This window comes from Haemorhous mexicanus, chromosome 12 (assembly GCF_027477595.1).
Source record: "Haemorhous mexicanus isolate bHaeMex1 chromosome 12, bHaeMex1.pri, whole genome shotgun sequence".
NCBI classification, from domain to species: domain Eukaryota; kingdom Metazoa; phylum Chordata; class Aves; order Passeriformes; family Fringillidae; genus Haemorhous; species Haemorhous mexicanus.
The window spans coordinates 14,080,080-14,106,341 of NC_082352.1; the positions used below are offsets into that span (position 1 = coordinate 14,080,080).

Consider the following 26,262-nt stretch of genomic DNA (forward strand, 5'->3'; position numbering starts at 1 on the left):
CCCAAACAGCTGGCATTTAAAAACTCTGTCTGAGGCTGATCACTGTGAGCAAGGCTGACAGCAGAATTGATGTGCTGTAAACTGCTTATTTACTGCTCCTGAAATGCCTTTGGGAGATGCAGAGGGGGTTTACAAGCAGGCTGTGCTGCTGGATGTGGGCTGAAGACTCTGCATGGGACCAGGATGGCAGAATTAAATAATCAGCTATCTCAATGCAGCGTGATGATAATATCACAGAAAATCGTGCTATGTTTCCAAAGGGGAGCTTTGGGGACCCTGAGAGCAAAGAAGTTGCCTGTGCTGTCTCTGTGCTGACCATGAGGTGTCCAGCCCATCCTTCCAAGGCCTCAGTCCCAGTTTTGCCTGGCCCTGCCTGGTGATGAATATATTCCACACAGTAATCATCAGTTTAATACATTTGGAAGTGCCATCCCTCCTAGGAGCCAGGTTACTTGTAGGCTGTAATTAAACCTGCCTTCTCTTTCTTTGATGCACTTGTGGGCAGAGTGATATTTTTCAAGAAAAAGTCATCCATTAAAAAAAAGGAGGGTTTTGATGTAATTTATTAGGAATTTGGCACATGCAGAGACTTGAAAATGTTTCATACTGCACTAAATGTCTGTTTTACTTTAGGGGCTGACTATGCTTAGAAACTGTAGGATTAAGCTTAGTAAATTAGTGTGCTGCATTGAGATATTTTTCAGGATATTAACTGTGCTGTTAGCAGGAGATTTTTTGTGTTATCATCTTGCTCAGAGTTTTTGTGAGCTTTTCAAGAGATTCTTCTTTTGTGAGTGCGTGGTTAGAGGTTCTGGCCAACTGTGACAATAAACCATGAAATGGTTTCACAAGATACAAGGAATGATCCAAGAGGACATTGCCAAGGCTGGTGAGGGGCTTGGAACACAAACTCTGTGAGGAATGTTTGAAGGAGCTGGGCTTGTTTAGCCTGGAGGAGAAGAGGCTTAGAGGTGACCTTATCACTCTCTACAACTTCCTGAAGGGAAGGTTGGTCTCTGACAGAACCAGAGGACACAGTCTCAAGCTACGTCAGGGAAGGGACAGGTTGGATATCAGGAAGAAATTTTTCACCAAAAGAATAATTAAGTACTGGAATGCTCTTCCCAGGGAGGTGGTAGAATCACCATGTCTGGATGTGTTTAAAAAAGACTGGACATGGCACTTGGTGCTATGGTCTAGCTGAGGTGTTAGGGCAGAGGCTGGACTCTGTGTTCTTAGAGGTCTCTTCCAACCTCATTGTTCTGTGATTCTGTGATTCTGTGCCTTACTCACCCAAAATTTTCTTCCTTGTTCAGAAACAGCTCCACCAATCTTTGCTCTCAACACACAGATCCTGGGTGGCCCCAGCTGGATGTGGAAGAAGGAAAACCCCTCCCTTGCCCACAGTGGAGTTGCAGAAGGCTGTGGTGGCCATGGGTAGGAAGGTGCAGGGCTTTGTGAAGGGCAGCAGTGGGGCTGCTCTGCCTTGGGCTCCTCCTGCACGCCCCAGATTCTGGGACTCTCATGAGCAGCCCTTTGTGGGAAATTGCCCCTTGTGCTGCATTTTGGGTGATGTTCTCTGGAAGCCATAGGGCAGGAAGGGCTCAGGGTGCTGAGCCTGGCTCACTGCAGAGCCCAAACTCCAGTTCTGGAGCCCTGGGCAAAGCAGGAGGGTGTGGCAGTGAGTGGCAGCCTGCAGTGCCACGCTGCAGCTGTGATGGATGAACTAACCAACAAATGTCTGGTACTTCACAGGTGCCACTTTACTGCTCCTGCCTTTTTTTAAAGGGACATTTATTTCTTTTTTAACTAGTGAGAGCTTTGAGCATGTTTTTCAACAGCATCCAGACCATTGTTTCATTTTTATCCATATTCAGTCACTTTTCCTGCTGCCCTTGGTAATTAGAGCTGGGTGTTTTGTTCTGTCAAACACTTCACCGCACAGAAAATGTTGTTTTGGTTGTCTTGGAACTGCTGATGAAAGAAAGCATCTGGTCTGTGTCAGGGATGGTTTGAAGCCTGGGACTTTCTGAGGATGGTCTAGAGACAACTGGGCCCTTCACTGTGCTATTTCTGACACCTGTCTGTGGCTGTACAGAGGAAATTGGGTTCCATGGAGGCTTGGCTAAGCTATGACCAGGGTTTCACAAGTCCCCGTGGCTACAGAATGCATCAGTGTGCCAAGGGAGTGAGGAGCTGAACCAGCCTTGAAATACAGCAGCAGTCTTTGAAAAGGAGGAACTAGCAAATAATGCTATGTTGTGATGGTCTCCATCTTTATGGTAAATATCAGGTCCCTGAAAGGAAATTAAATTAGCTGTGCTGCAAAAAGCAGTGTTTAGTCCTCCCCCTGACAAAGTGCCCATGCTGGTTCTATCAGCTGCAGAAGGAAAGCAGGGGTGTTCCTGTCAGCACACCACAGGCAAACCAAGCCCTGGTGTGTTCAGACCTGCTGCCAGCTGCCCCCCACACCTGGGCACTGCCCCCAGCCCCCATGGGGAGGGAGAGGGACATGGTCCATGTTCCCTGGGGACCAGCAGGGTCACTCCTGGGAGCCTCTGAGAGCACGAGCTGCCATTGCAGGAGTTTCCCCATTTTTCAAAGCCAGGAAAACCCACACCAAAACCTTCTCCTTGAGGACTGGTGAGTGTAAAGCTGTGCTGGAGCTCAGGGGCTCTGCCAGGAGAGCTGGGGATGAATCCAAAGGAGGACCAGCACCTGGATCTCACAGGATGTTCTGCTGTGGAAGGGACCCACAAGGATTATTGAGTGCAGCTCCTGTGTGGATGGTCCCTCTGGGGGTCAAACTCCCTCACCAGCACCCTGCTCGGACCAGCTGAGCTAACCAGGTCACAGTGGGCAGAGGGCCCTTCCACTGCTGCATCCAGAGCTGCACTTGGATGTCTGGGACTTTAGGGATTGTGTTTAGCCAGTTTAATTGCCTGCTTGTGTCATTTTGATAATGTTTATTACTGCTACAAGATGAATGCAGCTGTATTGCAGGTCAGTGGCTGGAGGGAGACCCCTCCCATCACACCCCTCATTACTGCTCCTGAGCTGTGGCAACTGCCTTTTGGCAGGGCATCTGCACTCCAGGATCACAGGCTTTTGGAGCAAGTCCAGGCATTTCTGGAAGTGTGCCACCCATCTGGGGGTGTTCAGCCTCATGACATATCAGTTAGGAGCCAGTGTTCAGTGGGAACCACCCTTTTTTCCCCCTGTCCTTTTCTTTTGCAATCCTGGGATAGGATTGGTAACACAGGCACATTCCCATGAAAGCTGTTCTGGGCTAAGCTCAGGCTCAGGCATGGTGGGAGGCATGCCAGTGGGCAGCTGTGCCTGTAAACCCTGCAGGCTGGGCTGGGCAAGGGGTGTAGGAGGCTGAGGCACTCTGCTGACTGTCCCCAGGAGGGCCACCAGACACACTCAGGGATCTGCCATGGGGCTTCCACATCAAGGAGGAGAAGGTAGCAAAGGTCTTCTGCTGGTCTTCCCCATCATAACAGCACCTAAAAGAGCATCTTTGGCCATGCTGAAACCACAGTGGTGGCTCTCTGAGATGCTTTTTGTCTGGCTTGGGTAGGGAGAGCCCAGCCTGCAGGGAGCTGAGAACTCCTGGTTTCTCTGTGTGCTGCTACAGGCAGAGCAGGTCCACCATGGACCCCCTGTGTGACTGCAGCACCTCCACAGGGTCTCACTGAGCAGGGAGGGAGCAGCCTTGCAGCAGCATGAATAAAGGAGTGTGTTTTATCCTGAGCCTACCAGATTCACTGTGCTTGTTTGTAGAGAAGGTCAGTTCAGTTTGCCTTGAAAAATCAGTGTTTTCCAGATTACTGGCTTTTAATGAGGACTCTGCTGCCCTGGTGCTCCAGAGGGAAGCACACAGAGCAGAGCTCACAGCTCTGGGCACCAGCACTTCCACTGAACGTGGGTGTGTGCTTTGCAAACTGGATCTGGGCAGCAGCTGAGCTAATGAGAGCTCAGATGGCTTAGAAAGGCAAGGGGCTGCAGAGAAAATCGTGTGAAAATATTAAAGTATATTAAATACTGAAACATGACTGTGCAGTGGGCCTGGATGCAGGTGGGCAGTGCAGCCCCAGTGCTGCTCACCTTCCATCCTGCTGAGCAGAGAGCCACACCTGGCACAGGGTGTGAAAGAGGCAAAACTGCCCCATCTTGGTCACCATCTGCCTAAATGCCCAGGAAAGATGTGCAAGGAGCAGGAAGAAGCCAAACCCCAGGTTAGGTGAGCAGAGCATCCTTGGGGGGCACTCCAGCCCAGCTGGTGAGGGAAAATCCTGTAGATAGCAAGGGCAAGTAGGAGGAAAGAGAGCATCTCTCAAAGTACATAGAATGTGTTATAAACCCCAACCCTGCACCACAGGTCAGCAGACTGTACTACAAAATTAATAGGGGAAAACTTCATGCAAAATCCTCCCTTTGCTTCTCTCCATTTCCGGGCAATTCTTTGCTCCTATTTTTTTCCCCTCCCTTCTATGTTCCAGGGTTTTGGAGAAAATCATGTTTTGTTGCTGGGCTTTCAGAGGCCCTTACTGTGCTCTCCAGGTGCTCAGTGATGGAGCACATGCCAAGGGAAGGATAAAGTTATTGCTTAGGAGAAGGCAGCATTTTCTCCCCTTCAGGAGCCCCATGGGAGCTGCTCTCCATAGGTGTTTTAGTCTAAATGGTTGTGCTGGATGTGTCCCAGTGAGGTGCTGATCCATATGCACTCTGCAAAACCTTTCCTCTTTCATATAATTTGGATGTTGGGAGGAACCTCTGTCTGGGGGGATGATGAACCCTGTGCCAGCTCATTCCTCATGGCTCCCCATAGTGGTACTCTCTGCCCCACTGGGAAAAGCAAATTCCTGCTGGGTTATTTCAGGCTCACTGGCTTTATTGTTGTACTGGGTAGGGAGCAGGGCAATTGTGCCTGCACCAGTATGTGCACCTTGGAATTATTCCTGTGAAGCACATCACAGGTTTATGTCATGCAAGAAACATTTGGCAGCTGATAAAGACCATCCCTTAAAGTAAAGCCAGGTGGGCACCAGAACTCTGATTGCCAGCTTGCCACAGCCAAAGAAGTGAAGCCCAAAACTGACACATGTTCTGAATCCTTCTCTGCCTGTGCCATTTGAAGCTGCAGGTGGCTGCATGCCCTTCTGGTTGTGGACAGCCTTGGCATGTGGTTTCTGCTGTTCCTCTGCATGTGGCACACCAGATTTTGGAAGTCCTTTTATAAGTAGTACCATAAAGTGGTCTGGGGTTTTTTTCTTAAGCAGTCAGGTGGGTATAAGGGAGGTATTTGGATAGGTCTTAGGAAGGATTTGCCAGGGTTTACCAGAAGATAAAATGATGGGCTTGGAAAGTTATTTAATTCTTTAGAATTATTCAGCTCCTGACTGGCATCCAGTATTTCGTATTTCTCTTGCTCTGCCTGGAATAATTTCTCTCACTCTGGGGTTTGTGTAAAACATGTTCCATTGAGCTCAGAAATCAATGATCAGAAGTGACCATCTGTGACCCCTTAGTAGGCATCTGGATGCATATTTGCCTCTTCTGAGGTGTTGAGATAACACAGTGCTGCTGCTGATGGGGCTGGAAGCCTTATCATCAGATATAATAATGCATTCCAGCTGCACTTGTTGTTTTTTAGTCTTTCCTAAATGAAAATGAGTTCTGCAGGTGGTTAATGCTAGAGGATAATTTGTTTCCGTGCTCGTTTGAAGCCTTGCAGCAAACCCAAAGCTGTGAATAAAAGATGGAAATAAAAGTGGAACGTGATTTCAGGAAAAAAGCCCTTCCATTTTCTGTGCTGGTGAAGTGACTAAGCCGTGTGGCTGCTGATGCAAACCTTTCATCTGCCCAAGGAAAAGGGTTATTATCCTCAGCTGAAGCTGATGGGACACTGAGCAGCATTTGAGCAGCACATCCAGGCAGATATTTGCATGAGAAACATGAGGATGAGACTTTGATGTATTTGCAATTTCTGAATTCCTGTTATGTTTTTGATTGTGCTGCCCTTTGGGAGTGCCTGGGACACCTTTCCTTGGGCTGAGCTGAAACCCAGGAAGGGAATTTCATGCTCCTCTCCTCTACATTATCTTTTTCATTCTGAGATAACTTTTCCTCTCCTCTCTTCAGCTGAAGTCTGGAAAAATATGTTAAGAACAGCAAGTCAGAGGCCATCAGCCTTGCCTTAGGGAGGCAGGGAGATGCTGGGAAGGAGAGGGAGAGAGGCTGGATTGCAGAGTCCTGGCTGGTTTTGCTGCAAGGCGCCTCTGCAGGTCAGCAGCAGCCCTGGACCAGGACATCCCTGACCCTGCTGAGCCCTCCTGGGATGTCCTCTGGGTGCTCCCTCCTGTGTTCTGCTCCACTGGGCTTGCTTATTAACAGCTAATGCAAATCATCATCACAGGAAGTTTCCAGAAATAGGTTTTTGGGGGTTTTTTTGTGGTGGAAAACATTGATTTTCTTTAAGAAAATGTTAGGTTGATCTGGACCAACGAGCTGGAGGTTCTGACCCAAGAGCTGGAGGTTGCATGGTACCCTCACCCACCCAGAGGTCTGGCTGCTGGGATGCTCAGCCTGGTGCCATAATCCCTGGGCTCTTGGACACCCTGATGCAACAGGTCTTCTGTCCAGGACCAAGTCTCAGGGATGGCAGCATGTTTCAAGAAAGGCTTTTACAGAAATAAAAAAGCTCATGAACTGATGGAAAAGCAGCAGAGTCAGTGCAGGAGAGCTCTGATAAAAGCCTGACCATGGACAATCCCCAGTCAGGGACATGGCAAGAGAGATGTGACTTCCCAGGCATCCTCATTAGCTCAGGTGCTCATTAAAACACAATTTAATGCTGGGTGGGGCTTTGTGGGGAGAAATGGTTTTCTTTCTGGAGTATGTAGGAGGCACAGCCATTACTCAGGGCAGCCTCTTGCTTGCACAAGTCATGCATCAGTAATTACTCTCTGGACAAGTTCACTTAATTAAGCCCACTGAGGGGATGCTCTCCCAGCATGGTCATTGCTCTTTAAACTCCCACACACACAGGAGGAGTATCACACTTAGAGGTCTTTTCTTTTCCTTTGAAATAGCTGGATGTGAGCCCGGAGAGAAAACTATTTCCCTCTTGCCAATATGTTTATCTGGTCAAACGACCCCAGTGCCTTTAAAAGGGGGGAGTGGTGGCAATGAACTGTCCTTTTTTGTGGCCACAGTAGTTTGTGGCTTGGGCTCTGCCTTTTCAGAAGGTGGTCTGGGTTGGAGTCCGAGCTCTTGTGTTTGCTTCCTACTTCTGTTTGAGCAATTATGTGCCAAAAGGCAGATGGAGGATCTCCAAAGTACATCTTTGCCTTGGAAAGTCACCTCAGAGGGTGCACACCCCCAGCAAGACTGGGGTCAAACAGGGTTGTGCTGCTCCATGCTACAGCCTCATTGCTTGGAAAACAGAGAAAAGACCTGGATTTTCAAAAATATTTGGATTTTCTTGATTTTTTTTTTTTTCTCCTTTGAATGAAAGACTTTTTTTTTTGGAACCAGATCAGATATATGTGGGCTCTACTATGCAGAAAAAATTGTATGACACAGAAATCTTTAATTATTCCTTCATTTCTACTTAAACTTCATTATATTCTGCTTAGTTAGTTGGGTTATGGCTTCAATAAGCTCTTGAATTAGTCATATTAATGTAATAAAAATCGAAAGCTAATTCACAGCCAAGTGTTCTGGTACTTGAAAGACTTTTTTAATTATTTTCCTAAAAAAACATGAGAACAACTTGTCACTATTTTTCTTTTTAGCTTATTGTTGTGTACAGGAGTGTTAAATATTTGGCATCTGAAAAAAAATTGGTAACTAATGCTCACGTAAATGTTTTTCTTCTGAAGGGATTTGTGATGCCTGATTGCTCCAAAAATGTCCTCTGAAGGGAAGCTCTGGGATGGAGGGTGAGGGATGACAAGGGAGCTCCTCAGGAGCTGCCACCTCCCATCTCACCAGCCCCGAACCCCAGATCCTGAATATTTGTATAATAAAAATCCCTGCTGGCATAACCCAGGTGGGGCTTAGCTACCACAGATTAAACCACCAGATCAGCCTGGAAATTGTTTGGTGGCTGGGTACTGCACGTGGCTTTTGCTGTGCAGCTCCCAAGCTGGGCCAGAACCCCCCTGTAAGAGGGGTGGGGATGTGGCTCTGTGTCAGCAATGTTCCCAGCAGGCAGACTCCTGGGGGATGGAAACAGCCTGCTCAAGTACCCATTGATTTCTCCTTGCAGTTTTTCATCCTAACGTTATCATATTTTTTTATTAAGTCAGCTTGTGACTTCAGTAATTTCTTTCATTAGCCTTATTCTGAAGGCAAGATGGCTTAAAATTAAAAGCAACGTCTCAGCTGCGTTAACATTCAAGCACAATTAAGTTAAATCATACAATGGCAAGATGTGAGGAAATAAAAGACCAATTTTGGCAGCAGCAGATCGATTATTGCACTGCAGAATCACATGGAATACAGTAATAGGGTTTTTTTCTCAGTAACATGCCCTAGCTGCAAACCCATAACCACGTCAGTAGGTGTTCATAAACAATAACTGTCTTCTGAAAGATATTATTGAAACACTTTGTGGGTGATGCTGCTGTCAAAACCACTCCTATGCATGTGTCTGCAGGCAACATTTGACTTCCCAGACCGTGTGCTTTGGGGAACAACCAGCCAGGTCCTGGGGCAGTGCCAGGGCTGGAAATGCACCTGCTGGGGGCTCACCTGAGCTCCTCTGCTGCTGCACTGCTGCAGCTCCGTGTTGGGAATTGCTTGCAAAGTGCCAGAGCCCCTGGGATCAGGAGTGGCTCTGCTGCACAGTGCTTTGGATCTGTGGGTTCAGTGATCTGGCCATGAGAGCACCAGGGAAGCTGAGCCCACAGCTCCCCAGGGGGTTTTGTAGGATTCAGGGAAGTAATTCCAGGGTTTGAGGAAGGTAAGTCTCCAAGAGATGAAATTATAGCAGTGCAGAAGTTCATTTTGCAGAGAGGGGCAGCTTCAGCTTGTGCCAGGGCTCAGCTGCCAGCCCTGCAGGAGTGTCCTGCACCACGAGGGGCCGAGACAAGAGGGGACATCTCTCCATGGCAGCAGCACCACCCGAAGGGGCTGTGGTTCAGCACCACCTCCTTTTTCAGCAGGAGACAGGGGGTAGCCCAGGCAGCACCTCCTGGGCTCAAGGCCTTTGTGCTTGCCTTGATCTGGGTGTCAGGGCAGGGCTGCAGGAGGATGCTGGCAGGGAAAGCACTGATCCACTTATGCTGGCAGGTTAGACAGAGCAGGGGTGAGTTTAGGTAAAGAAATAACTTCCCAGGGTATACATGGATGGAGAAGATATAATTCTATTAAGGGGTCGTTCCAGTCCTTGAATGGCACCAATGATTGTGTGGGAATAGGAGGCACAGAGAGATTAGCAGCAATCTTTATTTCCCGAGCTGCTTGTCTGTTGTTATGTAAACGAAATGTTCATGTGTTAAGGAGTAATTGTGCCATTTTGCCTGGAGGCAGTCCCGGGCAAGAGCTGCTTCATAAGGGCAGAATTAGGAGAATTGGTCCATTGAGAAAATCGTGTTTTGCAAATTTTTATTTTGAGTAAACGGGAACAAACACATTCCTGTGTGAGTGTCTCACCGGGGTGTTGCCAGGCTGATGTTTGTAAGGAAGTCAGAGGAGCTGTGTGCCAGGTGTGCTGGGTCCCCCTTGGGCAAAGGTCCCTCCTCAGGGGGGATGTACAAGTACCCATTTCCCTCTCAGGGAACACCCAAAATTACTTGTGAACCTGTTCCAGCTGCACAGATGCTGAAGATGCCCTGAGTGACCCAACCCTGCTCTTCTCCACAGGCTGTCCCCACTGGGGGCTGGGGCATGCTGAGGTGGTGGGTGATGTTGCAGGGGGGCATCTGGAGTTAAGCCTGTGGGAATTCTAGCTGCAGCCTTCATCTGTCCTTGTCATTAAAGCTGTCTTTCTTTCTTTCTTTCTCTTTCTTTTTTCCTGCTTCCTCCCTGCCTCGCTGTCCCCCTCCTGCAGCAATGTGGACACCAAGGAGCTGTGTGGTGAGTGCAGTCCCTCCTTTTGGGCAGCAGCAATCATTGTGTGCATGAGGGCCTTCACAGGTTGCATGAAACCCAGCAGAGATTGCAGTGCTGTGGTGCTGGGGATCTCAGCCCTGCTGCTGCTCTTCTCCTTATTCCGCAGGAAAATTGGCAGAACTTTTTTCATTTTCATGCAACACAAATGGGGTCAGAGCTGAGCAAAGCACATGGACCCTGTTCAATAACAAGCTGCAGTTTAATTTCTGGAGGTGTTGTGGCTTCCAGCTTTGCTCTGAAGTTCCATAAACCCATCTCCCTCTGCAAAATCAGTAATGTCTTTCTCCCCAGGCCAGCCTTCCTGTTTCCCAGCAGGCTGCCTCAGGGTGTACTACCTCTGCTGTACCTCCCACAGCTTCCCAAAATTAAAGGTTGAACAGAAAATCTGTGATAATATTTTGTCCCACACCTTGACCAGAAAGGGAATGTTTCCAGCTGGGATTTCTGAAGGGCTTTGCTTCATTAGGAGGTGACTCAAACTGCTCACTCAGGTGTATTTTTCTATGGATGCTTGATATTGGGAAGTGTTTCCTGCACCCCAGCTTTTTGGGAGGAGATGGACAGAGAGGTGTGTGGCCTTGCAGAGAGCTCATCCATCTCTTCTCCTCCCCTCCTGTGCCAGGATGCAGAAGAACATATGAAGCCACCTCAGGTCTTCACCATTTACCTTCATCACTTTGCAGCTAATTGCAGCCTTTGGAAGTCTGGCTGGGAGTGGGTTGTGCAGACAGAGATGGGGTTACTGGGTGCCTGTGCCAGCACCAGGCAGTCACTCCTTATTCCTGAAACCTTAAAGACTTCTCTGCCCATGGGTATGCCTGCACCAGGACATTGTCCAGGGTTTCTCTCCTCCTGGTGTACTCAACCCCTGCCCACACCATTTTGAGCATCCAAGCTGGAAGAAAAGCAGCAACATTTCCCCTTTCCACTGGTTATTCCTGCTTGCCCTTGCTTTGGTAGGCAAGAAACAAAGATTTCCATAAAATCCTTTTGGTTTGCTGGGGATATGAAGGGCTTGTTCCCATCCCTCAATTCCTACTGCAGTAGGTCTCCCTGCCAGCTGACCCAAGAAATCAAACCCCCACAGCTCTGGGGTAAGAGTGGCATTGCTTAAACCCTCACGGCTTTCTCCATCACTCTGATAAAATCAGGAAATTGCATGGCTGTCACCCAGTGTGATCCCATCTCACTGCCTCTCCCAGGGGTGAAGCTGCCAGGAGAGAAGGGAGATAAACCCATCACCTCCTGGGAAAGCTAGGGGAAGACAGAGAAAGGATTGATCAGCACAAGCTCCTGCCTAGATCTGTTATCTGCTGAATACCTGCCCTTGCCTGTGATTTATTTGCTTGCTTCTCCTCTAAGTATTAAACATAAACCCTCAGTTTGTCTAAATGGGAGCTGTGGTGTCTCTCTTGAAATGGGTTGTGTGTTATAAAATGTTGAGAGTGTCTTAAAAGTTATTTCTTGAGCCCTGCAGCTTCACATAAATAAATAATGCTAAAGCAGCAGAGCTGAATACTTTGTTAAAGTCAGCTCTGCTCTCCTCCCATGTGCTCCTTGGTCATCTCAAGGGCTGTGCTATGCCCACAACAGCTCATTTCTCCTGAAATGGATGGGCCCAGCTTTTTATTTCAGGACTTAGAAAAAGTCTTTACCTGTCAGATCTGCTCAATTTTTCTTTCCCAAGTAGGAAGGAAAAACCAAACAAGCACGGTGCAATGAGAGTAAGCTGTTTACTTATCGTGGAACAGCTGCTGTCAGTCATGCTGTGACATTCCGGTTCTGCCAAAATCTTCTTCCCTTTGGATATGTTCTCAGACTGTAAATAGCTATAGGCACTTCTAATTAAGCCAAGAAAACCTAATTAGTGGGATTGTTTCCTGAAGTTTATGTCTTGCTGCGCTTCACAGAGATGTCACCTCAGTGTGAAGCTCCCTGTCCTAGGCTGAGGAGCAGCACTGGTGGCTTTTAAGGAGCAGCTTTTTGCTGTGCTCTGTCTCAATCACCCGAAAAGGTAAAGGACAAGGATGGCACAGAGAATGTGTGGCTCCTTCTGTGGAGAACACGTGCTTTTGGGCCCAGCTTGCAGCTCTCTTCCTTTCAAGGCATATTTTACTCTCAAAAGCTTGTTCAACCTGTGATTGTGGGCTGAGGTGTAAATGTGATAGGAATGTAGGGAAAGCTGTAAGGCCAGTCTCAGCTCATATAAACTGGGGTGAATTGGAAGGTATTTGGATGCTTTGAGCAGCAAAGAATGTTAAGGGAATGGGAAGGGGATTTCTTTTGGGACCCCTTTCTCCATGCTAGCAGTAGGAGGGAGGGAGACCATAAATAATCAAATGCAGAAGTAGGCATAGAAATAAAGAACCTGATGAGTTATTTTCAATGAGAGCTACTGGGTCTTACATCTCCTTTTTGCAGTGGTCCCAAACTTCATGGGAATCATACCACTTCCCATCCCTGAAGGACAGATTCTGACTTTGGCTGAGGATAGATATAGAGTATAAAAATACCCCTGGAGCCATCCTCTCAGGTTTATGTTACCACCAATAATAGATCTTGCTGTGCCAAGTTGGCTCAAGTTACATTAACATGTTCCCATCGTGCTTCTCTTGGTTTTCCCAGACTATTTTGCTGACCATATGGGAGACTATGAGGATGTTTTGGCCTCCCTGGAGATGCTGAACCTCTCCATCCTGAAGGCCATGGACTACACCAAACGGGTGAGTGCTCCTTCCTGCACCTCACGTTTCTCTCACTCAGAGTGAGTGGTGCAAAAGTTGCATTAACAGAGCACAGAGATCTGAAAGGTCCTCATCCTCTTCAGCAGTGCTCTGCAGACAACACAGCCTCTGGGTCTCTCAGGTGGGATTTGGAATGCATGAGTTGTTGTTAGCATCGCTGAGAGGGCTTTTGGAAACTTCATATTATAGAGCTGCCTTGAGATCCAGCTTCCACCTTGGAGGGCAACCTGCTTTGCAAACACAGTTGCCATGTGTGAAGCTGCTGTATTAGAAACTAGAGGGCTGTGTGTTTGAAGGACTGCAGAGGAATCACGCGAGCACCACATCCAAGACATAATGATCTGGTTTATATGTGCAAAAAAATCCATCATGTGATTGTGATACTGGACTATTATAGACAGTGACACTGATCAAGAAGTATACTGAAGTTCATTTATTAATACCTATAAAATCTGAGCTGATATACCGTATAAACATCCCTGCTGAGAGGTGCACCACTCATTTGTTGTCTTACCAGGCTGAGAGAAGTGTTTATAGAGCTTTAGTTCCTTTGAAATTATTTTCCTGTCCTTCCACCCCACTTAATAGTGCAACTGGGCTGTATCAGTGGTATTTATTGCCTCAGGATAATCAATCCCTTCTCCCACTTCCACCTTCAGCCACATTTGCATTGTTCTTTTGTGCCACAATGGATAAAAAGCAGTTTTCCTCTTCACTGGTGAGCAGCAAGGTAGTACACAGGGGGCCAAGCCAAGGAGGAAGGTGTAGCTTTTTCCAAGCAGTTGGAAGTACTTCCCAGTCCAACTGCAGGCCTCCTGCAAGCAATCCACATGGAAATCTCCCTTCCATCTATCTTTGAAGTTAAAAGAGAAACTCAAATTACTCCACATTAAAGAAGTGGCAATGATAAGAAGTTTCAGGAGTCAGAATGGGAAATGGCAAATTTCTCTCCCCTCTTGCTGCTGAGTAAAGAGCTTGATTTCCTTGCTTGATCAAAATTCATCCATTTTCCTTTTTGTGAGGAAGGCAGCATGGAAAGTGAAGGCACGTATTTAACATGTTGATGTCCTGCCATTATAAATTAAAGGCAAAAGTCTTTGGCCAAGCACTGATCTGTCTGAAGTGTTAGTGATTTTTTATCAACATTATGAAAGGGTTAAAAAAATCAGGACAACACGAATTTTTTATGATTCAGTTTCTGTGTCTGTTCACGTCTCATTTATATTATAAATTATTAGCAATTTTCATGACCATCAGGTTTGCCATCTATGTATTTTAAATAAATGTTAACATACTAATAGAGATCTTAGTCATTCATTCCAGCTTGCTGTTCGTGATGCCTTCCACCACTACTTTTCCAGTGTGATGTGAATGTACATGACTAATTCTTCCAAATGCTTTACAAGAGGAAGATGGTCTATTCCCTGCTTATAAATCAGGCATCTAAGCATTTGGGTATTACCTTGGATGAGACTTCTGCAGCAGAAGCAGGATGGTTATTCATAAGAAGAACACCTTTCTCCCTCCTCAATTCAGCAAATTGTGGCAGGATTCACCTGCCTTAATTGCAGCAGGTCAGGGTTATTTACCTAAACCTGAGCTGGTCACCTCCATCATCATTTTGTGGTGAGGAACAGGGAGATCTGGAGCACTGGAGGCACCTTCCTGCCGTGACACTGAAGGATCACAACATCTCATCTCAAATGCAGACGTTTCCCAAGCCAGGTGAGGGAGTGCTGCCCCAGCATCCTCCCATCCCCTCATTTCATCAGCCCCTGGGGTGTGCTGCTCTTCACTGCCTGGCAGATTTTTGGCAAGAGAGCAAGCAGAGCAAGACTCCATCACAGAGAGGAGCTGGCAAAGAAGTATTTAATGAAAAGCACTGTTCCCCACTGTGATTTTGTGAACAAAGTGGTACAAACCTCATCAATGAATTATTCAAAGGCAGGCACTTTGTTCATGTAAAGAAGCAAGGGAAAAAAACCCAGCAGAAAGGAAGCTGTTGTGGGTGGTAGAGAAACCTGTCTGCAGTGTTCAAACAGGATACATTTGTTTTGGAGGGAATTTAAAGCTTATCAAGTTCCACCACTCTGCCATGGGCAGGGACACCTTCCACTAGACCAGTGGAGCACAAAGCCCCATCCAGCCTGGCCCTGGGCACTTCCAGGGATGGGGTAGTTTCCTTCTGCTCCATCTTCTCCCCATGTGATGCTGTAACCAAGGGTCCCATGCTGATGGGGTAGCAGGATGTTTAAAAGATTTAGTGGATATTTTAGAAACACTGGAAGAGGTGAAAGGTGACCAAAGCAGCAGGTTTTTGGTAGAGTTAAGTCTGGTTTTATGCTCCCTCATGCTCAAGCCTTTGCTGTCCCTACACCTTTTCTTGTGGCCAGATCCTGCAAAGGGCTGGGTGACAATGCTGAGCATTGTGAGTTTTGAGCAAACTGCTTTGCTTGTGAGCTGCTCCTGCTTCTCCATCATAAAATATGCATTTCCTTAGCTGGAGAAAACTATTGATAATTCAGGAGCATTCCTATTCCCTCATTTTCAAACAGTGTATTTGGGGCAAGCAATAAATGAAGCCTCACCTTTTTCTGTGTTGTCTTTCTGAGAGGTGCCAGCTGACAAGAGGTCATGGAGAACCATGGTATTTAATTGCTGTTTATATTTCTCACCTTAAAAGACAACTGATTATTTCTTGCTCTATAAAAAGAGAAAGCAGCAATTATCCCGTGCTGGAGGAGCTCATAAAGTATCAGCAGTAATTAGATTCAGTAGTGGAAGGTCTCACACAGCAAAACAAAATCTGTCATTGTAATTATTTTCCAATACAGTGATGTCCGTGTTGCATTGAAATCACTGCCAGTGACAATTGGAAATGCAAAGCTAAATTGGAGAGAAAGGAAATGAACTTTGGGGTTCTAAATAAAGCTGACAGCAGGAGATGTTCCTATATAACTCTCTTGTACTGTTGTGTAGTGCAGTCAGCAAAGACCAGAACCAACATAATGGGGAAGGAGGTGGATTGTGCCAGGGTCAGGCGGTGTGAGGGGTGTGGTGGGAGCTGGGAGAGCACAGCCAGGGTGGTGCTGTCCCTGCCCCTTGGTCACTGAGTCCCCTGCCTTAGGGGACAGGGCCCACCCAATGCTTCCACCACCCCTGTCAGCTCTGGGGGTGACAGTGCAAGTGCCTGGGCATGGCTCACCCTCACCCAGACACCCCAGGAAATGTGACTTAGCTTGGTAAAAAAACAGTGTGGGTTTTTGAGCCTGAAATGCTCAATTCACAGAATTCACAGAATGACCAATTATCCTTGTTCCTGTCAGGTCCAGCTTCCACTGCCAGCTGCACTGGGATTGCTCCTGCTTCCAGTTTCTGCCAGTTAAGCATTTTGCAGGGCTGACCATGGAAGCATCAGCAAGGCTGACCTTAAGTGGGGAGGCAAAATTTATAGGCAAGCTGCAAAGAATCCAAAAAAATGCTGAGTGATGAACATTTTCAAGGATGAAGCAGCTCAGATTTAAAGTCCAATCATTTCTTCCTGGGATGCTCCTGCTGGGCAGCAGACAGGTCCAAGAAGCACTGATGACTGACCTTGGTGCTTGCCCTGTCCCAGATGGAAGGAGAGTGCTTGGAAAGCAAAATTACCCAACATTGCAGCTGAAATTGCAACTGCCCATGCACGTGCCAGAATGAGACTGGCTGCAGGGAAGAGTAGGGTACAGCAGGAAGGGTTTATGGAGCAGCCCTGAGGATCTGAGGGTGGCCCTGGACCAGCTGCTGCTTGGTGTTCAGCATCACCTTTGGTCCTGGAGAGAAAGCATAGTGATGTGAAAGACAGTGTTTTACTCCTTGCTTGCTCACTGACAGTCTCTCAGTTCTCTCATTTAATGGACCTGGAGAGGAAATATGACCAAGTGGTGACACAACACACACCCCCTGAGAGTCTTCTCCTGTCAGAGTGCCAAGCACCATATGTGTCACTGTACCCAAAGCAGCTGCAAATGCATTTCCCCCTTAAAATTCATTATTTAGATGTGAGAATATGTAAATCATAAAAAACTGAGTGCACTGACCTTCAATACCAGCCACTGTTGCTCCAGTAGCAGTAGGGAGCCCAGAGGTATCTACATACAGGTGAATAGGTTTGCATGCTATTTGTGAGTTAAATTGTTCCTGCAGCAATCCACCCTTCTTGTCTCTGCCTTTTGAGATGTAATTGCAGTGAACAGGAGATGCTGGGCTCCTGGGGCTTGTGGAGGTGCTGCAGCAGATGTCCTCTCCCTGCTGCTGGTGCCAGGCTGACCATGGGTCTCCCCCAGTTTTCAGCCCCCAGCAGCAAACTGCAAACCGCACTTGTTTGAACAGCTCAGTTACAGCCCCAGAGCAAGAACCATCTGCCAGCAGTCTTGGATGCTAAAAATGGGGGATGATATTTTTTGTTTTACAGCACAGCCCAGATCAGCAATATAAAGTGCTCTTATTTGCATTCTTACCTGCCACAGTTAAGCTTGCCAAAAGTGATATTGCTCTTTTTTGAATGATGACACCTTGAGATAAAATAGTCACTAGAAATAATCCTCAAAAAGAACATTTTCCTCCCATCCTCCAGCTAACCCTTTATCTCAGCCTTTCATTTAACTTGAGCAGGTTTTCTCCTGCCCTGCTGAATGGACCTGCTGCTCACACTGAGGGTGTCAGGTTCCTGGGGCAGGGCAGTGCTGTGCCAGGGGATGGACCCGTGGCAGGGTGGAACAGCAGCACAGTGCTGGCAGTTCTGGGTTGTGCCCAGCCCAGAAAATCTGAGCTGCTCAAGGCTCCTCACAGACCTCATGTTCTGGCTTTGCCTCAAGGTGGTTAAATGAACAACAGCTGAAGACTTCTGGTCTGGGTTTGAAGGCCATGGGGTGCCACTGCAGTGCAGCACAGCCAGGTCTGAAACACTCCTAAGATGCAGTTAAAGATGTAATCATGGTTCATGGCTGTGGCTGAAAAAAGAAAAGCATGGTGGTAGGTCAGTGAAATGGTAAAGGATGAGTCAACTCTCCATGTGTTTTGAATGATACATTTCTGAACAATATCTGTGTCAATTTCTATAGCAAAAAACAGACTATGATCTCCAGAAAAGTTATGGAACTTTCCATAGTAGATATATAGTTGGATAGTTGAAGAACAATCTGAAAGAAAAGGAGGTGCTCATTTAGCTTCTCAGAAATATTTCTGCAGCTCTTCTCTGAAGCTGATTTAAGATAATATTGCACCACAAATTAAAACAAAATGTGTTGCTTCAGTTCTGAAAGAACTGAATTTTCCCCAGCTTTTCTGTTCAGACTCCAGACCAGAAAGCTGCTTCTCCATGTGATGCCATCCGGAACGATTTTCCTGCCAGCTCAGCAGGGCTGTGCAGGGGATCCACCTGGGCTGCCAGACTGTGGGGAGCAGGGACTGGCAGGGAGATGAATCTTAAGGTCTCTCTTGGAACTTATTTTTAGATTAAGATCCTCATTTACTGCTCTTATGTTGTCTGTTGCTGCAAAGTTCATGTCCCTCTATCCCCACTGAAAAGGAAAAGCATCTTCTCTGAAGGTCTTGCTTGTGCTGTCCTGGCTCCAGCTCTCATGGACCTCCTGTGGGACGTGGTTTTCCTCCTCTTCCCTCTCATTCTAGGTGTGTTGCTCCTGGGATTTAGGTAAATTGTATGGTGAAGGTGTCAGCGCTGTTGTCTTGCCAAATACTCTGAGAGCAGCTTTGAAGGGAGGGGGCAAGTCAAAGCATGAGCATGTGGCACAGCCAGGCTGAGCCTTCAGCAGCTTGACCATCCCACACTGCTACATCTGCAGGGTCCTTTGAGTAGGTCCTGTTTGGAAAACAAAATCTGCACTTTCCTTGGAAAACTGAAATAAAATTTGTATCAAATTGCTGCCTTGTGGGTACTAAATACAGCTAATTAGGAGCATGTGTGAAGCAAAAAGCTGATTTCTGGGGAGGATGCTGAGCACTAGGAGGCCACACTTCCAAGCCTATTCCAAGCCTGCTGGGTGAGGGTGCAAAGGGGCCAGAAGCCTCTGGATCCACAGGTGAGCCTGGGGAAGTGCAGCACAGCCCGTGTGTGGGCCAGCAGACACACACCAACAAACCTGCCCTTCACACCCCTGTGGCTACACCAGAAATGATGGATTCCAGGGCAGCAGGGAGGTTCTCTGGTAGTGAGAATAGAGAAGTCCTGTGATAAATTCCTGCTTGGGAATTGTCAATGCCAGGAAACCTTCAGGACCAGACAAGGTAAGCATGAGATAAGAGTCCAACATTGAGATTTGCAGGAGGAGGATTTTATAGCAAAAAACTTTTCTAGCCCATATGATGCTGTTGTCATTTTTTAAATCTGAACAGGTGTCTCATTTGGTTTTTTAGAGCTGTTTCGGGAAGCCTGAGGGTCTTTCATATGGTAATGCTTTCATTTATCAACTATTTAAATGCCTGTTCTCTTCAGGTTTCTCCTACTGATTATGTGCCAGGCAATCAGTTTTGGGTCTCTGCTTTGCAAGGGATTTAAAAGTCGGGGGGAGGGAGAGGAGAAAGAGGCAGGTCTGAGTGTTATTTTAATTATAAGAAAATATCTCTTGGAAGCAAACAGGCAATTATGAGCAACGAATTTCAATCAGCCACTCAGAGATTACAGTGCAACACATGCCTGGTTTTTAAAGGGCTGGGTGGGTGGAAGATAACCTCCCCATCATCCTGGGATGAGGCTTGATGGATGTTATATGGCATAGCAATAGGTTTGTTGTCGGGTTTTACTTTTTTAACTGGAGGAAAAGTGTGGGTGAAACAGAGTTGCCTTTGGTTTCCAACTGAAAAGCCTTCTCATTTCAGCAGCATCACTCTGTGGGTGTGCTTGGACTGTGGTTATTAACAGTTGGAGAAGTCACCAGTGTCCCCAGGCGTGGTAATTGCCAGCCAATTTGGCCAATCTTGCTGGAAGCCAGCCCTGGGAAGCCTTGTTGGTCAGGTTGTAACCCTCTGAGGCAAAGGGAAGATGTGGGGAGGTCACAGTGGGTCTCCAAGTTCGTGGGTGGTGCAAAATAATCTATATTCTACATTCTGTAGTCTTAATGAGCTGAATAGTGACCTTTAAAAATACCAGCAAAGAAGCTTTGAGATGCTCAACAACATTAAAACTCACTCTCATTCCCCAGTCTTTGCTCCTCACAAGGACATGGCCATGAGAGCCCATTTCTAAGCATCCATCTGCAGTGTCTGGTGAGGGAAACTTGGCACTGGTTGGCAAATCCAAGCACTGAACAGCATCAAAATCCCAGTTATGCTTTGCACAAGTAACACATCCCAGGGGTGTTTTCATTAATCTGTGCCAGAATTTGGGTGATTTTGGGTGGGTTGCTGTGGAAATCAAAAGCTGGAAGAGCTGTGGTGGGGCTTTGAGCAGACTGTGCCCCTATGTTGGCTGCCAGTGTGTGTGGGAAGGCGCCTTACAGACACATGAAAAGCCTGTGGAGGAGGATGTGGAGATTTGGAGGAGGAGGGTGGATTTGGGGTTTGGACCTCAGCCAGCTGACCAGAGACCCAACCCCATTATTTCCTCAATAATGCACGCTGTCCTTTCCCCACTCCTCTCTCAATTTTGAATGTCTCTCTTTCATTTCCATCTTTGTCAGATCATGAGATTTCTGAGGCTCTCCTGAGAGCCATCAACACAGAAATCTCAAGGCCATCCTTTCAATGCTGTTTTCACACTTGCTGCTCATTGCAAACACTCACGGCCCCCTGTTTGCTGCAGCAGAGGTCAAGGCCAGGCAGTTCAGCAAAGAGCTTGTCTGGAAATGATGGATGGGAAAGAGCGGCCTTGGAGATGTGCAAGAGTTTCTGGCACAAAGCAGCTTCATTGAGCAGCAATTATTACATGATCTCCATAAATATTTTAACTTCTCAAGCTAAGGAGGAAATAACTCTTCAGGGTGGAATTAATAAGACTAAACATCATTAAATCTCACTAGGATAGTCTGACAAATGTTTTAGTAAGACAATGGGAAGGATCTCTTTATAGCTGGTCTTTTTAATGGCTTGTTTTTGCAGCCCTGAAGAAGGCACGTGCTAGAGGAGGACCTGAGGGATTGCTGGAAAAACCTCTAAGCATGTGCATTTCTGATTCAGATCCTGATAGCAAATCTCACAGCTGGACTGGCAAATGGCCAGTTAGTTAAGTGGGAGAAAAAAAAAATCCCTGTTGTTTTGATTTCAGATCTATTTGGCTTACTGGCCTGTCAAAAAGCATCAGATCTTCACAAACACTGCAGTTTTCTCTGCACTGGCTGGAATAGCTCTGTACCCAACATCCATCCATCCATCCATCCATCCATCCATCCATCCATCCATCCATCCATCCATCCATCCAACCATCCATCCAATCTGTATGTAGGGAGTTCAACTGATTTAAATGAATGTGGCAATCACCTGTTTGATTTTTCCTAAAGCTGAACCAAGATTATAGGCTGTGGTTAGGTAATAAAAAATCCAGCATTTAACTACACATCCACTCACAGCTTCAGCATCACCATCACCTCGTTGTGCACCACCCTCTCCTGAGGATCACCGTGTGGTGCATTTCCCCCAGAAACACTGCGGCTGTGAGAAGGTTTTGTTGTGTCAGGCAGAAGTCATTAACTGCTGCTAATTGGATGCTCAAGAAGCCACCAAGAAACTAATGCTTCCATACCAAACCAGGCTGAGGAATCAGCTCTGTGATCAGTTTCCCCGAAGGGTTTTTTCCATCAGTTCATTCTTCTTTTATGATTTAATACAGGAGATAAAGGCGAGGATAAAGGCCCTCGGGGTTCTCACAGAGCTGCTCCAGTTGCCATGGAAATAACCCTTGTTAATAGCTTCACCATAAAACAGGAATAATTTGCTTTGGAGAGCTCGGGGTGCTCATGTTGTGCTGCTGCATGCTCAGATAACCAGCGATGCTGGGACCACTCCAGTCCCATGAGTGTGGTCATTGCTGGTGGAATGCAGGGAGCCAGGAGCATCCCTCCCTGTCTCATGGCTCCAAAAATTCAGTAATTCCTCTCAGAGGAGTCCCATGCTGGGAGATGTGAGCACACAGGGACTGACTGCCCAGCAGGGTTTTGCCTGGACAATGTGCTGTCCCAGCAGGCACTGATGGGTGGGAAAGAGTCTGGGAAAAAGTGGTGCTGTTGAGCCTGGGTTTCAGGGAGCCTTTTTTTCACTGCAAATGTTTTCAGCTCTGATGCTGAGTGGTTGGCTTCAGGCAGAGCTGGTGAGGTCAGTGGCCACTGGGCTGGCCCTGGTCTGCTTGGGGTGATGTTCAACTGGGAGTGGTGTTGAACCAGTGCTGGATTGGTTGGGTCAGTGTTGTACAGTGCCAGTGTCCCTCTGGTGCCAGTGTCCCACCTCTGCTGGTGACTGTCAGGAGGTGCAGGAGCAGGACTGTGCCATGGGCAGGGCTCAGCAAGGCTGTGCTAGGAAAGATGCCCTGGGTCCTTCGTGCTGATCAGTTATTCTATTAAAATATTTTTAGGTGTTCTTTGTCTTGAAAAAGTTTGTATTACCTGGGAGCTTCTGTCAGTCAAACAGCACACTGAGCCCTGTGAATCATCTCAAACCCCTTTAACTTGAGTGCTGGGTTGGTCATACTGTTGTGGATTAAGGCACTGTATAATGTGCTGAACTCTCTGAGCAGGGATCTCCAAAGCACAGGACATACTTTTCATACCTGCACACACTGGCTGCAAGGGAACAGTAAAGCAATTTAAGATCATGCTAAACATAACAACTATGGGCTTTGGGTAACATCTCTGTACATCGTGGGGATGTGGGAGGGGACCGGGGAGGGCTGCTGGCCACGTGCTGCACTGGCTGGGGACCCTGGTGGTGCTGCAGGTGCTGCACTGGCCGGGGACCCTGGTGGTGCTGCAGGTGCTGCCCTGGCGCTCACCGTGCTCCCCGTGTGCCTCTGCAGGTGTACGAGAGCGGCAGCAACGTGGACCAGTTCGTGACGCGCTTCCTGCTGAAGGAGACGGCGAACCAGACCCAGTCACTGCTGAGCTCCGTGGAGAGTGCTGTGGATGCCATCGACGAGCAAACCAACCCCACCAGGTCTGCAGCACTCCTGCCCTCCTCTGCTGCAGTTGGGTGGAAGGGGAGGAGGATGATGCTTTTCTGGGGTGAGGGAAATGCAGCAGATATTGTGCAGCGGCAAAGGGGAGCTGGGCCTTTCTCTTTGCCTCCCTTCCCGGCTTCCTGAACTGCTGGGGCTTTTCTCCACCGCTCTGTCCTGCCCTGTCCCTTGCTCTCCTGCAGTCCCCAGGGTCACCCTTAACAAGAGAACTGTGTGTGGGGATGCAAACCAGGGGCAGCTCCTGGCACCGGGCTGGGCAGGGCTGGGTGCACAGGGCTGCAGCTCTGAGCAAACCACCACTCCCACGCAGGGCAAAGCACGGGCACCTGCCTGAGGTGAGCTGGGGACAGCCCTCAGGGGCAGATTCCCATGCCAGGGATGCTGCCTCTCCTGCCGGCGCACTCAGCAGGTGTAACCATCCAGAGGGAAAAGGCGTTTGTGCGCTGAGGACAGGCAGCACTGTCCCCCGGTCTCATGAGGGGCTGTCCCCATGCCAGCAGCCCAGCACACGCCACTGAGCTTGGGCAGCACAGAGGAGACCGTCTCAAGATTTCCTGAGTGCTGCCAGGGCAAGGCTATAAGGAGTTGCTAGCAGCAGAGGCAGAAGCTCAGCACAGCCCCCTCGGTGTCAGTGTCACACAGCTCCCCAGAGTGCCACCGTCACCAGCTCTAACCAGGACAGGTTGCCACGGAAACCCGTCAGTTTGTCAGACCAACCCTTCTCCTGCTGTTCCTTCAAACTTGGAATGCTTGCATGGGGGTGTTTTGGCTTCCCAAAGCCATGGGCAGGCAGAGGGGCACGTGGAGAGTGAAAATCCCAGCTCCCTCCTAAGACAGACTCTGTGGAACACAGCGAGACCTGGGCAGCTCTGCCACCATCTCACCAGCTTTTCCAGCAGGAATGCTGTGGGTTTCATCATCTCACATCCCTTTCTTCTCTTTGTTTTGTGGCAAACCTTGTACAAAAAGAAGTAGGAGCTCCTGCAAAACAATGAAGAGGAAACAAACCCAACATCAGGCAGAGCAATTAGAGCCCATGAAAGACTATGCTGGCTTTTATTTGCTGATGTGTGGGCCCAGATTATAATGGGGAGTATTGTAGTTGTTTTCTCATGAAGATAATAGCTAAAAAGAAAAACAAATCCCACAAAAAAATTCTCTTCTGCATCCGCATGAAGACAAAGAGGCAGCCTAAAAAGCCTGAAAATAAAGGGCTGTAGAACAAAGTGCAAATGCAGAGGTCCAAGATGGAGACACCTCATTAAATTCTGATTAAAATAAATCTCTGTCTGTTTTAGTCTAATTTCCTGTCTATTGACAGGGGATAATCCAGGACCAGCAGTGGTATAATTGCACAGCCTGTAGCAAAGGGATGTTCCTGCACCCTTTATTGTTGTTCCTGCTTCCTTATCTTGGAGATGTTCTTTGGGACCCGCACACTGTGTCCCTGTGTATATGGTGGAGCCCACACTGGCTGTTTTACAAGGTAGCTGGGGAAAGAGAGCCCAACAATTGTGCTTAGGAGGAGCCAGGTGCCAGGGGAGGGACAGGAGGGCAGGGAGAGGCTGGCTGGTGTGGTGCCCATTGGCTCCAGGGCACTCAGCATGTTGTCTCCAGCTGGGAGCTGCTTGACTAGCAAAAGATGCCAAGAGGAGCCAGGGCTCCCAGGCACCTCGGTCAGCAGTCAGCCGGCACAGAGCTGCTCTTGCTGGAAGGAAACAAGGAAACACTGGAAATCCTTTGAGCTGCTCAGCCTCTCCCTCTGTGGCACAGGCTTCCTGTTGGTGGAGAAGAAAGGAGAGGGTCATTATTCCCCAAACCCATTCCCATCTCACTCACGTGGATGGCAGCTGAAAGCCCTTGCGAGGAAAGCATATGTCTTATTCTCTCTGGCTTGCAAATAAACGAGGTCTTGGGAAGACCACCACTGGTGCTGGATAGTGATTATGGATACTCCATCTGTGGAAGTGTTCCAGGATAGTTGTTTGGATCTTTGAGTAACCTCCAGGCCACATGGTCTTTGTAGACCCCGACAAAGAAAGAATGCTGGAGGAAATGCTACAGTGGATGTTTCCATTCCCCAGGAGAACTGCAGCTGCAGTCTGTTAGTGGGATACACAGCGTCTGCTCATGGGCAGTCTGGCTGGCAGCAGCTTTTCCAGTCTGAAAGCTACCGAAGCCATTGGACTGCAAAAGCAGCCCCAGTAAGGTGCAGGTGGCTGGGCACAGGGGCCTGAATGCCCCATGTTGCAGGTGTCTGTCTAGGACAGAAAAAGGCCCTGAAGGCTGCTGGTGGTGCCGGGAGGGCTATGCTGTTCCATAAGCAGGAAAGAAAAGTGATGGCTGCTGGGAGCAGCCCACTGACATTCCTTTGTTTCTGACCCCCTCCAAGGGGTCTGGCATCATGGGCAGAGCTGCCAGAAAGGAAGATCCAGTGCTGGCTCCCCAGGCTGGCTCATGCCACTCTGTGAGTGCCAGCTCTGCTGTCCTGACACCCTGTGTGCTCTCTGGTTGCAGACACTACTCCAGCAAGGATGGTCATGGCCTGAGTGACACCTGGTATGACAAGCCCGTGCCCAGCTACTCTCCCAGCACCTGGATGGTCCCCAGGGAGCAAGGAAAGAACTTCCAGGCTGGTAAGTGCTGGCTGACTAGGGTGGCTTGGAGCACTCAAGTCCCAGCAGCAGCACAGGGCTCTCAGAGGGTGCCTGCAGGTGCCCCTCACTCCATCAGTGTCTCCTGGCTCTGTGCAGGTTCCCCTGACACCAAGGCAGAGGGGCTGGAGGGGCAGATCAACAGGCTGGCCAAGCTGATTGGCAAGCTGGAGGACAAGGTAAGGGCCAGCGTTTCCCTGTGTGCGGCTGTCCTGCCATCCCAGGGACAGTTCAGGGACCTTGCCCCAGCTGTTCCGGGGCAGGGATGAGGATTTGGTGTTGGGGATGTTGGCTGCAGTGGGAGTAGAGGGAACTTTTGTGAAGGGTCCTGACTGGAGGTGCAAGCAGCTCTTGGAGCCCATTCCTTGTGGAGAAGGGGGCACAGTCATTGCAAATGGTGGGGACAGAAACCCACCAAGCAGGGAGGGACATGCAGCTTCGGGCAATCCGCCACCCCCTCTGCTGCTTGTTGCCCTTTTCCCAGACCCTGTGGTTTGACCTGCACCAGCGGCTGTGTGACAGCGAGAGCACGGCCTGCACGGTGAGTGTGCCCAACCACCATCGTGGGCGCTGGGGTGCCCCT

General features: G+C 48.3%; 1 protein-coding gene across 1 annotated transcript in view; it reads left to right on the forward strand.

Moving 5' to 3' along the window:
* Positions 1 to 26,262, forward strand: part of NECAB2 (N-terminal EF-hand calcium binding protein 2) — a 73,432-nt gene that overhangs the window by 45,211 nt on the left and 1,959 nt on the right. Inside the window, exons 4-8 of the mRNA XM_059857163.1 lie at positions 12,751 to 12,848; positions 22,867 to 23,003; positions 25,543 to 25,661; positions 25,779 to 25,858; positions 26,164 to 26,220. Of these exons, the coding sequence (XP_059713146.1) occupies positions 12,751 to 12,848; positions 22,867 to 23,003; positions 25,543 to 25,661; positions 25,779 to 25,858; positions 26,164 to 26,220 (491 nt within the window). The remainder of the gene's footprint in view (positions 1 to 12,750; positions 12,849 to 22,866; positions 23,004 to 25,542; positions 25,662 to 25,778; positions 25,859 to 26,163; positions 26,221 to 26,262) is intronic.